This window comes from Dermacentor silvarum, chromosome 3, assembly GCF_013339745.2.
Source record: "Dermacentor silvarum isolate Dsil-2018 chromosome 3, BIME_Dsil_1.4, whole genome shotgun sequence".
Lineage (NCBI taxonomy): Eukaryota > Metazoa > Arthropoda > Arachnida > Ixodida > Ixodidae > Dermacentor > Dermacentor silvarum.
Genome location: NC_051156.1, coordinates 222,940,087 through 222,956,970, shown reverse-complemented (window position 1 = coordinate 222,956,970; position 16,884 = coordinate 222,940,087). Strand labels below are relative to the sequence as shown.

Genomic DNA, 16,884 nt, shown 5'->3' with positions numbered 1-16,884 from the left:
TAAAGCACGAAAACGTTAGGCGGCTTTTGTGTTTCGTGATTGTAGAGTTGCCGCTTCCTGGCTTAATTAAACGAACCTGTAGCCTGTGCTGGATGGCACTAATTAACGCGCGGCCAGGTTTCATCAGGCATGTCTTAAATTTATTACAACCCGACTTAACCAAGCCATAAAAGCGCAAACTGCAACCAACAGTACAGAAAAGAAAGTACAAAAAAGTAATTCAATAAAGAATGTTACAAATCACATTTCACAAAGGACGTAGGGAGCTGATAAAGCCCCAAAGCCTCGACAATAGTTAAGATGGCTGAACACGCGCAGCGTTCCCCGGCGATCGTCGTCTTCTTCCTTTTAATGCAAAGAGGAGGCCCGTAACAATATTACGGACAGCGGCGCCTTGGCTTACCTGTGATTTTCCGAGCCCCGTTTCTATAACCACACCATGACGTAGGAATATGAGCTGTAATCTTTGACCTATAAGAGATTACTTCAACAGGCGTCGATACAGATGAAAGAAAACGTGCAAGGCTATTTGACTTCGGAGTCGAAGAAAATGAGCACAGAAGCTAAACGTCTGATGCTTAAACTCAGCGCACATGCGTGTAAATAGTCCAAACACGTGATCGCTATGACGTAACTTCGCTTTTGACCCACCGCAAAACTGGCGAAACCAAATTTAATCAAATAAATGACTGGGCACGAGGGCTGTAAAAGGTTACGGAAGAGAAAGACATGTAAATGGCGAACGGTTGACAAAGTGTATAACAAATCTTCGCCGCGACAAGGGCAAAGAAATTCGCATGCGCCTCAGACGAGCGAGCAGCCTTGTTAAACGCTTTATTCTTCGCTTATCTCGCGTTCCAGTAGTGAAATATTTAATGGAATTGAAATATTCAGGAAAACCTGGCTGATAGCGACACAAATACCACATAATTTTCAGTGTTTAAAGAAAGAAACAGAAGGCATGACTTTCGCGATGCAAACATGGTGAGGTTTACCAAGGCATATAAGTAATATTTCATGCAAATTAAGGCAACATATCTGCAAAATTACTAAGGTGAAAGTCCCACTTTGCTAAGATGACTGCGATATATGGTACAAAAATAATACACCGAGTCAAACTTTAGCTTAGAAGTCGGGGAGCCGTTTTTGGAATTAAATGAGATTCGTATTGGTAATGTTGTACATTCGTTTTAAAACATAAAATAAAGTTTTATACTACTACTACTACATTCCCACACTCCTATTTCTCCCCGAATCAAAGGTAGTGTTGTGCTCCTATTGTGACGGCGCAAAGCACCCTTCACAAAGTACGCGACCGATTGCGCTCGTTCGCTTTCTGTGACCGTGGTGTAATAGCTAAGTAGGTGTATGATACAAGGTCAGAGCATTGCCAGATACTTGGAACTAGACAAGCGAAGCTTGATTTGGCAATTGAAGTCACATTAGCTGCCTTCAATTGGAAGGTCCGGCAACCGTTACCCCTGAGCGATACATTCCGTAACGCTCGAAACATTGGATCTGGCAGGAGTCGTCTTGCTGCTCAGGAAACATGGCCGGCAGAGGTTTCCGAAGCCTTAGAGTGGCTGAGAAAGCAAGAGTGCTTAAACGCCACCTTCGTGAGACACGCGACACCATGATTGCCGCATATTGCATCAATCAGTCCTTACATAAGACATGTATTCAGTAGCTCGAATACGCCTTTGTGGCTCCGCCTTCAACGCGTAAGGGCAAGGGAAGCACACTTGTCATGGTGGACCGAATCCAGCGGGTCTGTCACTAAACAGCGATCGACAAGTACCGCCTCGGGAGCTCGACGAAAAGACTGAAATGACGTTGACGACTAGAGTCGATATGACTTGTCGCTGCACGGAAGTGCCAAAATACATCGTCAAACTAAAGATAACGCTGCGGAAAGGCATTTTTGCTTTTCTCAACATTCACCCCCCTCCCCCCTTTTTATTCAAATGTGGCCGTGATTCTTTCTAATCAAGGATACCAAAAGTGTAAATAAACGCACACAGCGAACGCAGACATTACCAACACTGTAATTAGATACAATACACTGTAGTGTCTTTCATTGTGTACAAGATGAGCTGCTCGGCCATTAAAATTTCCAACAGCCGGCCAGATGTATCCACCTGAGAGCACGTTAAACTAGCAAGCTCGCGTTCTCATTCACTGCGACAGCCGATGCTACGGACATGCGTGCTTGCTCCCAGCCACCCTGTACCGCGACATCTAGCACAACTGACTGGACCTTTCGCCGTAGCAGCGACCTTAACGTGAAACACGCACACACACACAAACACGGATGGTATATTTGTTGTTCGCACTGCTTGTGCCGACCGGCTTGTGCGCGGTACACGCGCACACAGTTTTGCGGTCCAATTTGGAGCCGAGTACCGCGGGTCCGGATAGTGTCCTTTCGCACAGCACTGTTCCCGGAGTGCGCCCGACGGTGCAACGGCGGCGGTGGCGCACGGTCTGGCGGCGCGATCACCAGACGGTGCACTTTTTGATGGGGTTCATGGAAGAACCTGGCGGGCAGTTGAACTCCTGGGCGAACTCGGGCGTGTTCGACATGGGACCGATGACCCTGCGGGAATGCTCGCCGCGTTTAGAACCGGCAGAAACCTCGGGGCTGTAGTCGCAAAAAGCTTTCACACTTATAAGCAGTTATGACAAGACATGTTTCTAATGAACGAGCATATGCATTTTCTGAACAGCAAATCACTGCACTTACGTTTGAACACATGTTAACAACCAGCAGACATATACGATAAACAAATCAGCGAACTTGTGCAATTTCGGAGGTGTCACGACAGAACATCTAGTGAAACATAATTTTGGAATAGTGTGCCTGAGCTCGTTGGTTGCACATAGCTCAAATTGTTTCCAGCAGGACTTACGGAAATTGTGCTACATAATTTTCATTTATCTCGTGGATACCTCATTCACCCTATATACAGTATACAACATCCAATTTTCGCCAGCACGTTCTCAAAGCTATCTGTTCTATATTTTACAAGGTTTCGAGCAGACACAATCAGTCGTTCTTTCACGTCGCTTCTATACAGCCTCTAAATGGGCCCGGGCAAGCAATCACCGAAACTGACACTTTCCCGCAGCACACCTGTTCACGTCTACGTTCGTAAAATTGTCCACGGCATCACTCTCATCGTCCTTATCACCCCCAAGATGGCTCTAATTTTCAGCACGCTGCGACGTCTGGGTATTCAGGCAGGTGCCCATTTGGGCTTAGGCTCGGGCACCTGTGTTTAACGCGTCAACATTTACGTGTTCGAGCGCTTCTAGTCGAATAAGTGCGTCGCTGAAAAAAATATGACTGTGATTGCGTGCAAGGCAGTGGTGCGTGGATGAATGAAATGATGCATGGTGACTTTAGGTATCTGATAACAGTGTTAGATAAACACATGAGGTTACCATAATTCTGTCAACTTTCTCTCTCTCTCTCGATGTAAGAAAGCGATTTGTGTGATCCTCTTCATGTAACGTGTATCGCGCTTTCCTGCTGCGTGATAGTTAAATTGTGATGAAGGCAATATGCGTAGCGCACCCGAAACAGGACAACAGAAGGGCAGACTACACAACACACATTTGGCACTAACCTTTAACAACGAGCTTTAAATGCGGGATCACAGCATAGATGTACACCCTTCACTCGGCTGTCATAGAACACGTGCTCTGAGCATCCTGATTGCGCCACTCGCGACAGTATAAGACGTTTTGTGATAAAACAAAAGCATGCCATACGCATAAATTCGAACTCTTTTTTACGATAGAGATTGATGTTTTGCTGATGCAAGCGTCGAAGAAGATGGCAATGTGATGTGCTTCAATGATGAGCGTGGTCATCTCGTTAACGCTTTTTCCGAGAATCATCGCATTTCCAAAAAGGGGCCGGCAGGCGCACCTCTTGCAGTGCTGTGCAAGAAAAGCATCGGCCTGCTCTTTGTTCAGATTGCTTTTATGCTCTCGTTAAGGCATCGCGCGGTCAGGCCGATGTAGCTACCTCCGCAGGTTGTAGGAATTTGGTAGATGACACCTGTTATACGCACTACAAAATTATCATGGTGCAGCGCCAAATGTGTGTGTGGTCAGTGTCATTCTTTTGTCCCATTTCAGGTGCGCTACGCCTTTTGCCTCCATCATGCTATACCAACCAACAAGCCCAAAGTGCAACTTTAGTTAAATTGTTTTCCCAGTGCCTGTCTCTGCAGTATGCACAAACTCGCTCAGCAGAAGACCTCGGGAAGAGTTGACGACGGTATATATAGAGGGGCTAGATCACTGCCTAAAATATTAGGTGCTTGAAATACGGCGTCCGCATTTCTTTTACCAGGATTCTTTTTACGCTGTCAGACTCTACGATGGAAAGTTTCTCACCTGTATGACGGTGGGCTGTGTGATCCAGACATGATCCGCAGCTTCATTGCCTCTGGTCGGTACTTTCCGCACCATACCTGAAACGCAGCAACACGCATTATAGATCCCTGCCTGTGGCACTGCTGTAGCTAAAGTTATGGGAAGGTCCAGTATTTCAGAGACAGTGAGCTCCAGCTAACGCTTGGGATATTGCACGCTGTTTCTTGCTAGTGCGGAAGTTGCAAGCAAGAAGGATCAAAGTGCCGTTCTGTTTCGTTGCCTGTCAGTACAAAAATTAAGTGAGTCACCTTGCATAGCTTGAAGGCGAGAACAAAGTTGACACAAATTTATAGCTGTGTTATAAGTATACGCTGAATAAAGACTCCAGGAATGGATGTTCCTAATTTGTTCAAATTCGTGAGAGCGGCGTTTCTCAAAACGAAAAGCAGAGTTTGGACAACACAACTTCCTCTCCAGCATCGATCAGCGGTTGCTTGCAACCCCCGAACTTTGCTCTATGACTTAATATCAGAACCACAGTTCAATCTCGCATGACCCTTCACCTCACCATGACGCCCGCCTTAGGAAACACTCACATTGACTAAAAAGGAGTCCTGTCATCGCTTCGCCCACGCATCGTACACGACGTGTAACGTAGGGACAAGAACACGACTTTCAAAAGAGAAAACACGCAGCATAGATCTTCCAAACAAAATAAATGAACGAATGCCTGGAGCGTGTTCAGAAATCGTGCGTTATGGTTGACCATTATGCGTTATGGAAATCGTGCGTTATGGTCATATTTAAACTGCAAAAAAAAAGAGTATAGCTTATACATAGGCCGGTAGTACTTTATTGCATCTTAAGATAATGTACGAAAGTACGATCTATCATTGCCCTACAGTTGTTGCAGCTGGCGCACTCACGTTTGCAGCGCTGATCCAGAAGAGTTGACGCGGCGTGTAGCGCAAGCCCGGAAGACCCGCCTCCGGTCCGTTCTCCTTCACCCAGCGCTGGTAGGCCTGCATAGGAAGCGTGGTCGCTTATAGTCCAGCATGTTGCTCCACGAATTCGCCCGTAAGATACCATATATTGACGCCGGGACACATAATCCCGTCATTTGAGATAAAACACACTATTGACAGGCTTATTATCAATCTATTGTGTATTATCTGTTATTTTCGAATACGGCCACTGCTGCGGAGCACAGAGCAATTGGTACAGCGGTCAGAACAACAGGCACTAAGGTGCCTTACCAAGAATTGTCATAAAAAAGCTCTGCGCGTAAGGTCATCAGTGGGGAATTATACTGTTCTAAAAACACCATCAGCCAGATCACTCGCGAAGTGGTTGCTCCGAAGAGAACGTCACGAGTAGAGCTCGGTAAAAACCCGCCGTGGTCACTTAGTGGCTATGGTGTTGAGTTGCTAAGCACGAGGTCGCGGGATCAAATCCCGGCCACGGTGGCAGCATTTCGATGGGGGAGAAATGCAAAAAACACCCATGTACTTAGATTTAGCTGCACGTTAAAGAACCCCAGGTGGTCCAAATTATTCCGGAGTCCCCCACTGCGGCGTGCCTCATAATCATATGGTGGTTTCGACACGTAAAACCCCTTAATTTTAATTTTTAAGCTCGATAAAGCTAAGAGAGCGGAGTGGATCAGAGAGAAAACTGATATAGCCGATATTCTAATGGACATTAAGAGCAAAAAATGGAGCTGGGCAGGCCATGTGATGCGTAGGATGGATAACCGGTGGGCGGTGGGCCATTCGATTTACAGAATGGGTACCAAGAGAAGGGAAGCGCAGTCGAGGACGGCAGAAAAGTAGGTGGGGTGATGAAGTTAGGCAATTTGCAGGCCCAAGTTGGAATCAGCTAGCGGAAGACAGGGAGGGGTAATTGGAGATCGCAGGGAGAGGCCTTCGTCCTGCAGTGGACATAAAATATAGGCTGACGATGATGACGATGACGACGATCATGATGATGATAATGATGCAAACCTTCTTTGTGGGCATCGCTTTTACACAAATATTAGAGCCTCTCATACTAGGCCACCACAAAACACACACACACACACACACACACACACACACACACACACACACACACACACACACACACACACACACACACACACACACACACACACACACACACACACACACACACACACACACACACACACACACACACACACACACACACACACACACACACACACACACACACACACACACACACACACACACACACACACACACACACACACACACACACACACACACACACACACACGCACGCACGCACGCACGCACGCTCTCACAAGCAGTAATTGGAAGGCAGACATTGTTAATCTCGTACTTGAAGAAGAAAAAAAAGCTCTTTATTATTCCGAAAAACAATTTCTCTGAGAGCTTTGAAATACTTACTATTTTCACGTTTCCTTACGAATGCGTAAGAAAGGGAGCGTTGTTTGTTACCGAAAAGAACATTAAAAGTAAATTTCAACGCTGAAACAATAACTTTGGGAATCCGTTTCTTTGGTCGAAACATGCAGCGCACATTTTATTTCTTTTTATTTCTTACACACGGCTCTGCCGTGTAGGAATCGATCGAAATCACGGCTCTGCACAGAATGGAATGATGCCCGCTCCAACGCGAGGCATCTGCGGCAGCGCGCCAGCTGCGGCGTTCTTCTCGCAAAATGAATTCAATTCTGCCTTTGCCATGAGCAGCTTGCCTCTTTCTTTTTATTTTTCACAGAAAAAAAAAGCAAACTTCATTTGCACGAATATGTACATGGGGGCGAAAGAAAAGGCCATTGCTCCTTTCTTGCTGAGCCAGAATTGCTTAGTTTAACAATATCGCACGGCCTGTGTTGTGTTTAGGCTGAATGCAAGAACGTTAGCGCGAAACAACGCAGAGAGAGATCAGATGCTGGAGTGACAAGTGCTACACATCGACTAAATTTATTCGCAGTTGGCAGCAGCGAAACCGTTACGGAGCAGGCAAGCGTGCTTCGCAAAAGCCAATATATCAGGCGAGGATTTTAATCGCGAACAAAAGGAAAGCATGTGAGAAAGGCAACGTGATTGCAGGGCCCCAATTCCTTTCAAGCGACTCGGTGAATTCTGCTTAAATACCGGGAAAGTTTATTGGAGAAAATGCCAAGTTTAAAGTATGGGTTGTGTGAGCAATGATACATAGACAACACTTGACTAAAGAAAAAAAGAAAAGAAAAGAAAAGAAAGAAAAGAGAGAAAAAGGTTATGAGCTTTAAAATTTGGCAGCTTCACCCGAAGGCCAATGAGTTGAAAGCAACAGCATGATTTCGCGTATAGCGTTCAAGCTCCTTGGACGGTGTTCTAACAATGTAATGCAGGAAGGCGCGACGCAGCACGCAAAGCCAACTGCTGCTGCTCAGCCGGAACAGCGCCTCGACTGCTGCCAGGCGTCTCACGCTGGCGTCATCTCGTGCACCGTCGATGTGCGACGAATACAAGGCCGCTGGCGTCGCATATCGCCGGTGCACGAGATGACACCGCAGAAAAACCGTCGGCGTTTGTAGATTACTGTCCGTTCCACTGTCGCCACAGTATGATATGCACACGGCTGTTCTGCTGCAAAGCCGACAAAACGGAGACTGGCGGTGCGTCCTCATTGCTTCTTCGTTTTGCCGGCCGAACGCACAGTGCGTCCATGGAGCCGTTCTTAACCTCAACGCACGGGCCGCGCATGCGCCGTCTATACCATGACAGCACGACGGTGGCGGCGCCAAATTCGTCAACGTGCCTCGAATATCCGTTTTCAATAAAATTACGCATCTCCCAAATGATGTGCGAATGAATGGTATGATCAGCATTGTCGAATGACGACACGACCCGTTGCCTGCGTGTCATCCCCGATATTGACGCCGACTTCCACGTCTTTGTCCCGAACTAGGTCTCTCATTGTTCCGATGCTTGTTGACGCCGCACATCAAAGTGTCGTTGATTTGTGCGGCTGTTCCATGGCTGGACCTTTTAGGCGAGTGCATGCATGACAGCAAGACGCGCGGCTGTGCGTAATCGTCCTCAGAAACGGGCGTCTCGCTTTTGTGATGTATAGATAAAACGTAGTGTACAACCACCAACGACGATCGCGCCCTTTCTGCAGCCGCCCGGAGTCGATCCCGAAGGCGGTGCAATGTCACGTAGCGCCTCAAAGCGTTTACTGCCACGAACGAAAAAGTTAGAGCCCTTCCACCCAGTGAAGAGGGCAGTCCAGCGAAGCTGGCGCTCTGGTGGGATTTGCTATGTTGGGGTTTAGCTGTATTGGGGATTTGGTATGTTGAATTCGGCTACAAAATGGTAAACCGACCCCTTCTCTACGTACTCGGGAAAAAGGTTTCTGTGTCAGCTCCGAGTAGCACAATGGGGTATTTTTGAACACTTAGGCGATAGCTATACAGTGCCCGGCTCTGAAAGAACTGGCTCGGCGTCCACTGGCGACGGCGTTCCTAGCGCGTTCGTCACGCTTTTCTACGACGTTCCCAGACAAGAGTCCTTGACCAAAGCTCCGTATATACAACCAATGCTAACGCGAACTCCTCTCACACCCCACTCCTTCGTTGACCTACTTTTATTGCGATAGCAATTATATGGACACTCCACAGCAGATTCTGCCGTCGGCGTCGCCGTCGTCGTCGCCGTTGCCGTGAGGTTCCTATGACGTCAATGGAGATGAAATCGTCGCCGCGCGCCGCCGAACGCTGTATGTGCGAGTGAAAGGGCGCGAGGGACGCGCTCTTTCACGGGGAGTGAACCCACGGCGGAGAACAAACGCGCGTTTTGCACCGTGCTTCCTTAAGGGCTGCAGAAGTAGGCGTCTCTTTCCTCCTTTACAATATGTAGAGCAAACGCGCCTTCTTCCGACGCGCGAAAGGCGGTGGGGGGGGGGGGGGGGGGGGAGGGAAGGGAGGTGACGTTTAGCTGCAGCACCAAGTGCCTATTTATATCAGAGGCTCCGGCAACAGTCACCAACGCCGCACGCATTTTGTGCGAACGCGGGCAAAACGCCGACGGCGTCCACAACAGTTCTGCGTGTTGCCGGTGCTGCTGCATGTCCAAGTTTATACAGCTGATAAAGCTACAATCATTACTCCGTATAGCTCTCTACAAATTTGCTATGGCAATTGATGCTTCGCCTTTCAGGTGAAACTGCGACCACTTTTTTTCGTACACCGCCACTGATTATCGCTCCTCACGCTGCCCCCCCCCCCCCCCCTCCCTTCCAACGCGAGTATTGGACGGCGCGACTGACGTCTACAGAATCCCCGTTATCCTTTTCATCTGCACCCTCTCACAGCATTCTCACAGGGTTGACCTCTTCTTTTCCTCTCCTCTCCCGCTATGTCACGTGGCTTTTCTACACGCGGACACGATCTCCTGGAACTTAGCTCTTCTCAGCTTCGCTGTAAAACAGGGGAGACTGAGGTACTCTCGCTTCCGTGAGTAAATTATTGCTATGGTTATTGGACTACTTTATGTGCCAATGACGGAGAAACTACGGGGGGCGTAGCCTCTGCATGCTTGTTACTGCGCCAAGTATTCCGTGGAACCAATGCTGAATTACCGTAGCTTCCACATGTGATGGTTTCGAACTTGCCCAAAGTCGGAGGAAGAAAGCATAGAACTAAGTCAAAACTGACACTCGTTGATCTACTTTGTGTTATCCTGATGTTGCGAATGGCACGCTTATGCCCTCTCTTAAACGTCTTATCACGGTAAGAGAGTTGTTTTCGATACTGTAGAAGGGTAATTTACTTTTACCGAATAAATCCCTTTTCTCTTTAGTGTCCCTTCAAGCATAAATCTACAGCGTATTAAGAGTATTCATTATAAGGCGCAAACATGTCGTGCGGTCGATGCTGAATGGCGCGATATTATAAAAAAATTCGGCAGCATGTACCTGAAACGTGCTCGTTAGGCGAAATTTAAGTCAGTGTATGTGGTTATGTGAGCCGCGTTTCTTCACCAGAGTGCTATTGCATGTACACGTGCATACGAAGTCGTTTTGGTCCTTCCGGTAAATTTATGGCTGGGTTGCCGCCGTGAACTATATGTACGTGCACATATAAGCCGTGCTGACGAAAAATAACTTTCTTGGAAAGCAATATTTTTTGCCCGATGAAGCTGCTGTACAAACGTTGTACGCTAAGGTCACAGAAGCCACAGTTGTCCACCAATCACGCTGTTTGTTTAGCGGTCCTCTCTGTGGCCTGTCGAAGTTGGGCGGATCAAGGATACTGCCAGGAAACCACGGGGAGTTGGAGAAGAAATAAAGAAGGCAGTGCGTCGAGTGCTAGGCGTATATAATCGCGTTAATCAGCAAAAGGATCGAAGTAGTTCGCTAGTTGTGAGCGAATAACTAGCTCAAACTACGATGTTTTGTTTCCTTGTTGGTCTGTTTGTTTGCTTTGCTCTATACTCTCGCCGTCTAATCAGCGGCATCTCGACAAGTAATGCTACTAGTTGACAAATACTGCAGTTTCTTGTTTTGCGCTCGAGCCCTTGGGTTTATGCCGAATTGAGTTTTTTTTTATTATTATTTCCTGCTATACTCGTTGTTTTTATAAATGATACTACGCCGTTAGTATGCGACTAGTGTTGTGTATGCCAAATGGAATGTTTTTTTTTTTTTGGGGGGGGGGGACCATTTAACAATATTATTGAGTCCCAGGAGCTTATTTTGTACTTGTATACAATTGTCACAGTAAGCTTCAAACATCAAACTTCAAATGCGTCGCATTCTTGAGAGCCACACAATCGTTTGTTACATTCCGCCTCCATCTGAATACAGCCACCGTACAAATCCGGAAGAAAATAGATGACGTGAAAATTGGAGGTATTGCTCGCAATTCGGTGTTATTAGAAAATACGGTTCATCGCTTGCTTTTTATGATAACAAGCACATACGTGGATTTGATTTGACTACGAAACAAAATCGCCATTTCAAATCGAAGTGCATTGGCAATTGTTTTTCTTTCATAAATAAATTATTCGAAAAACTTGGTGTACGCTTAAGCTTCGCCTTTAACAGTGGAACGCGATAGCGTTATTGGACGCTGTTGACGCCGACACCGTATTTTCTGCGACATGGGACCCAATCAAAATTTAGAAAGACTCGGTTTTCAACATTTCCCTCAATGTTGCCTAGAACCAAAGTACAGCGAAACGCAATCAGAATAGGAGCACGCTTAAGCTTCGCCTTTAAGAGTGGAACGCGATAGCATTCAATAGCCTGCTTATCAGGCTTTTTTCTCATATATTCAAATTACAATCCGACGCTATCACTTCTGTAGGTTGTGGTTAAGTCGTACTTTACGATTTTTCTGACGGATTTTACTTTGAGAAATTCAATTTTTGTGAACTAACGCCTTGCGCCACGCGAAGGACCCGCCCGGTCGGGGTGGTTCGGGATGATGTGGTTCGGCATGATTATTTCCGTCAGACGCCGATGCTTACGCCGACGCCGACGTTGGATTTTCTGCGACACGGGGCCCTTAACGCTATCGTGTTAAAATCACATTTAATGCTGAGCTCATATTCGCGAATGCGACTTGAATCTTTTAGTGACATTCGTTTCGCCAAACCTACGGGATAGAATCCAACGCCAAGTTCCCCTAGGAGCAGGGCCAAAAATAACTGAACACATTAAACACGCCCGTACAAGGAAGTCCACGCATGAAATAAATTAACATTTTTTCCAGTGCTTCATATAGCTCCATACCGCATGCGTATGTGAATAATCAAGCTTTTCAAAACAAATCAATTTGTACCCGCTATTGGACTCTTAGGTTCGAGAATTAGATATTGGTAACTTTAATGGGCGTTGATCATTATGCGGATGAATCCCAGACCCTGGCGTCGCTGGATTTGTCATCAAAAATGACTATTAAGGCGGCACTTTGAGCATGGTCAGTAAATTATTCTAGAGGCGAGAGAATGCTTTCGCGAACACCAGAGCCAAATATTACTCAAACACATGCAGCGGCAAAGGCACAATGAATGCCTCTATAACAATCGGTCATGCTTGCCTACGGCTCCGTCAAAACAGCGCCTTCTAAGCTGCAAATGATTAGGGAGCCTACATTCAAGCGCTGTTTTTGCATGTAGGCTCCCTACACATGATGATGCAATGGCGCCCTCATACGACTATTGGTGACATTTGTGAAACGTCACGACAAATATTAACTTTATCAAAGGCCACAAAAGTATTTGCAATGATGAGAATGTTCATGATACTTGACGTACCAAAATATCACGAAATACCGCTGCGTTCAGAATGTCTACACAAAAAAAGTGGGCAGCTTGCACTAGTGGTGCAAGGCTGGAGTAAACAGCGGAGCTGGTGATTGAGCTAGCTTCTTCCAGTTTTAACACGAAAGTGTTTTATACCGGGGTCCACCAAGACTTCACTGACGTATTTCCGTCACGGAAATACGTCACACGAACATACACGAACATAATACAAAGAAAGAAACCAGAAGAAAAAGTTCCACAAACATGCAAAATTTGGAAATCGAACCCACGACCTCTCGGTCCGCGACGATAGATCGCCGAGCGTTTAACCCATTGCGCCACAAACGCATTTGCAGAGTGCTACACAGACGCGCCTTATATATCTAACACTCCTCCGTGTACCCGCGCTCTTGCTCGGGGCGGTGCCGCCGCCTACGAGCAGAAAAGAGAAGTACTGCATTATGACACTAACGCGCACCGACAGTGAACGCTTCGGTGGTCTCAGCACTACGACGCCTCGATGCCAGCATTCGAAGGGACGCTGGCATCAAGAAGCACTACCAACGCGTTCTCGCAGAAGCACTACTAGGTGGCGTTCACCGTACTCAGCACAGCGGAGCGTGGCCTCCGCAATTAGCTCTGAAAATGTTTCTGAAGTTGATCGCGGAGGCTGCAATTACGACGCGCTGTACGCGCTGATTTGACTCGGTGACGATTCAGTTACGTGCTTTGTCTTGCGCGTTGTATTAGTGTGTCAGTTACGTGCTTCGTCTTTCGCGTTGTGCTAGCGTGTGCAGCGTAGTGCAGCTTCCATATGCACGACGGTTGCTCATGGTCATCGACGTTGGTAGTCGTGATGGAGGAGACGTGCCACCAGGCGTCAGCGTGGGTGCATCAACGCCTAAGGGCGCTTTAGCCACAAAACACCAATAGACATTATATATCAATGTGCAATAAACATTACACTACTTCTGTGAAGACACGTTTCACTTTCGTGTTCTATACCGATTCCTATATAAGAGGGATCAACCACATTTTTTACTATATTTGGCTAAGTTTTGCTAGGGTGCCCGGATCTTCTTTGGTCGTCCCATGTCAAGGCTGCATGTACTCGCCACAGAGTCAAAGAGAGTTGTGCCGCCGTCGCGGCGGCTCCGAGCTTTATCTACCCCGTTTACGTCACGGCCAAGCTGCGCCTCCACACTTGCCGGGGCGTGGCTGGTCGAAACCTGCCGAGCTGCTGTCGACGCCGCCCGCGTTTCCCCGGCGCGAACGCGGGCGGCGTCGGCGGCAGCTCTGCGCGTTGCCTCCTTGGTGCTCCTACAATTTCTTTCTCTCTCTATCTCGCTCTCATTTTCTCTTTCCCTCTCCCGAGCATTGCGCGCGCCGCGCGCATGCTCTCCTTCCCTCTCCTTAACGTGCCGTGTCAATCAACATGTACACTGCACGGAGAGGCGAGGCACACGCCGCTCCGCGAGATGGTTGCTAGGCAACGCAGTGACGTCATCGCTCGGCGAGGCTTTGCGACAGCAGGCGCCGCTTTTTACGGTTAGCTAGAACAGCTTCGCTGTTAAAATCCGAGGACACATAAGCACTTCTTTTAAGCTGTGAATGCCAAACCATTAATGTCCAGTTGACACCGCTGAGCGGTCCTTCGAGTTATGAACTTCACGCGGGCAAGCGAGCGCGTTGAGACGCTTGGCACGTTTTAACGCGATAGCGTTTAGGACCCCGTGTCGCAGAAAATCCGGCGTCGGCAACCGGCGTGTAATCGCGGGTGGCGGAGAAAATCATCCAACCACATCGACCGCGCAGGCCCTCCACGTGGTGCAAGGTTTTGGTGAACAAAAATTAAATTTACCACAGTGAAATCCGTCAGAAAAATGGTAAACTACGACTTTACCATTCGGCGTCGGATTCGCCGTCGGATTGTTTACCGATTGGCGTCGGATTATAATTTGAATGTACCAGAAAACCTAATTCTGCTACGAGGAAACTCAAACACAAAACCCTTTTCCAGCATTTCTACCAGACCTGCGCGCGTCGGGGCAATAAACAATTAACAAAATCATTAAAAAAAAGGTGCTAGGGTCTTCACATTTTAATATAAGACCACGTATATTGCCCCTAGAAAAACGTCTTTCCAGCAATGCATTTCAGTTTAAAAGTGAAGCCGACTTTAAGGGGATCGGTGTAAGCTTGGTCTTCGTAAGCTGGCTTTCCCACGTTCAGTGTTGCAGTGAATAAAGCCTACTTGCCGTATGCGAACGATGCTATGCGAACGGGTCCCGATAACGCTATCACGTTCTACTCTTAAAGGCGAAGCTTAAGCGTCCTCCAATTTTGATTTGGCCTTACCGAGGCACAGTTATACCACTGTCACACGGCACATGTAATGTCACTCGCAGCGAATGAGATCAAGTGTTAATGTCATTTTTGTTGCTTCTACACGGGCATAGTGAATGACATTCACAACTAATGGCATTCGCCCATTGAATGAGTTTCCGAACTCATTCACGCGCGACTTGTGTAATCTCGACGACAGGGGCTTGGCAAAAAATTACAGAATCGATAAGTTAAAACGAAGTGTAATATATTTTCAAATAACCATCCAATGTTTACCATTGTAGTGCTAACAATATAGTGAAAATATGTAAACAAGAAGCACGATTTGTAAGGTTTCGTTATCATAGCAGCCTGCCGATAAACATTGCCATCAATTGAGAATGCCATTTTGTTTACCCGTGTAGACTGGGACCGCAAGACCGCAATGACATTCGGTATGAATGTCACTTACTGCAAATGACATTACATGTGCCGCGTGACAGGGGTACTAGAACGCAGGCGAGAGCTTGGGCGGACAAGGAACGCGCGGATACCACAGACTTCCGAGAGCGAAAGCGGGGATGGCGTGACGTCGCGGCGACGTGCTCTCCCCTCACGCAACACCTGGCGCGCTAATGTGGCACAGGTACCTGTTCCCTATAGCAAGTTATCTGCCTCCATACTCAATACACTTTCTCTCTACTCTGTCACTATCTCGCCTTCACCCCGTCCCTGTACAGCGCTGTTGAGGTGCCTTCCCCCGAGAGGCAGTTACGGCGCTGTACTTTTCTCTTCTCCTATTTCTAAGAATCACTCACACATACGTGTTCCATTTCACCTGCTCTACTCCGTCGAGGCACGCTCGTGACGTGGCGTCGCAGCCAATGGGAATTGCTGACGACAGATGCCGGCTTTTTCACTCAATTAGCCAGTTGACGCATCAAAAATTAAGTTATGTATTTCTGGTATTCAGCGGTCGTCGTCTGCTCGAGTTGTGCCGCCTTCTCCGCAGCGCAAGATAGTGGCGTCGCTGAAGTTTCGCTGACAAATAGCACAGTGCGCGTCTGCGCGTTCCGGTGCGTCTGTCGCTTTGTGCGTAACATTTTTGCACACACAGATTCGTTTGAAAGCAAGTACACAGGAAGCGCGAACGGGGCTTTTGTCGATATCGCAGCTGTGGAAATTATAGGAGACGCCCTTCACTAGCATTTTAATGAAAATGAACGAGAAACAGCGACGGCGGTATGCATTTGTTGGCTGCAAAGGCGGCTAGAGTGACAAAAAGGCACTGCACCGTTTACCGCAGGACGAGCAGCTTCGGCAAGCCTTGTTATGTGGCAGCCTCTGAGTTTAGTTTAGCGTGTTCAGCGTTTAAGACCAAATTCAAACTGTGCGCCGTTTGGTGAGCGGAGTGTTTCGGCCGCCGTGGCCTCCGCGGTGCAAGCTGTTAAGAAAGAGCGGGAGCACCGCGGAGCGGATGAAAGGCGATCTTTGAATGCCGCAAACTCCGCTTGTACTGAACGCATTGAAATACTTCTTGCTGCAAAATATTTCTAAACTTATGTCCTTTTATATGCAATACTTTACACTACATCGATAAAAAGTGTTGCATATCATTAAGACCCGCCGCTTTGCTGATGCTTCGCACGGGACTGGAGCCTGGTACTGCGATCACTTGTACGCAATGCGCAGTAGTGACAAGACAACTTTCTTTGTGTGTGCTGGAAGAATCCTCACGTGTTGAGTGTGAAAGCTGAACCAGTTGCCCGTATCAGGGAATCATTAGTCTGCACATTGTAGCAAGATAGCAGTACATTGTAAACGACACATACGCGTTGTAAAGGGCTCCTGTAAGTGCATTTATAAGAAGGAGTATGCCCGCCTCTCA

The 16,884-nt window shown here is 47.5% G+C and overlaps 1 protein-coding gene across 4 annotated transcripts in view; it reads right to left on the bottom strand.

The window, feature by feature from the left end:
• Positions 1 to 820: 820 nt before the first annotated feature.
• The window catches only part of LOC119446755 (neprilysin-2-like), a 97,449-nt gene continuing 81,385 nt past the window's right edge, over positions 821 to 16,884 (bottom strand). For all 4 annotated transcript variants that reach the window (XM_049664367.1, XM_049664366.1, XM_037711290.2 and 1 more), the window contains 3 exons: positions 5,313 to 5,408; positions 4,408 to 4,484; positions 821 to 2,596 (listed from right to left, as the gene is read on the bottom strand). In XM_049664367.1, the coding sequence (XP_049520324.1) occupies positions 2,497 to 2,596; positions 4,408 to 4,484; positions 5,313 to 5,408 (273 nt within the window). In that variant the 3' untranslated portion in view covers positions 821 to 2,496. The remainder of the gene's footprint in view (positions 2,597 to 4,407; positions 4,485 to 5,312; positions 5,409 to 16,884) is intronic.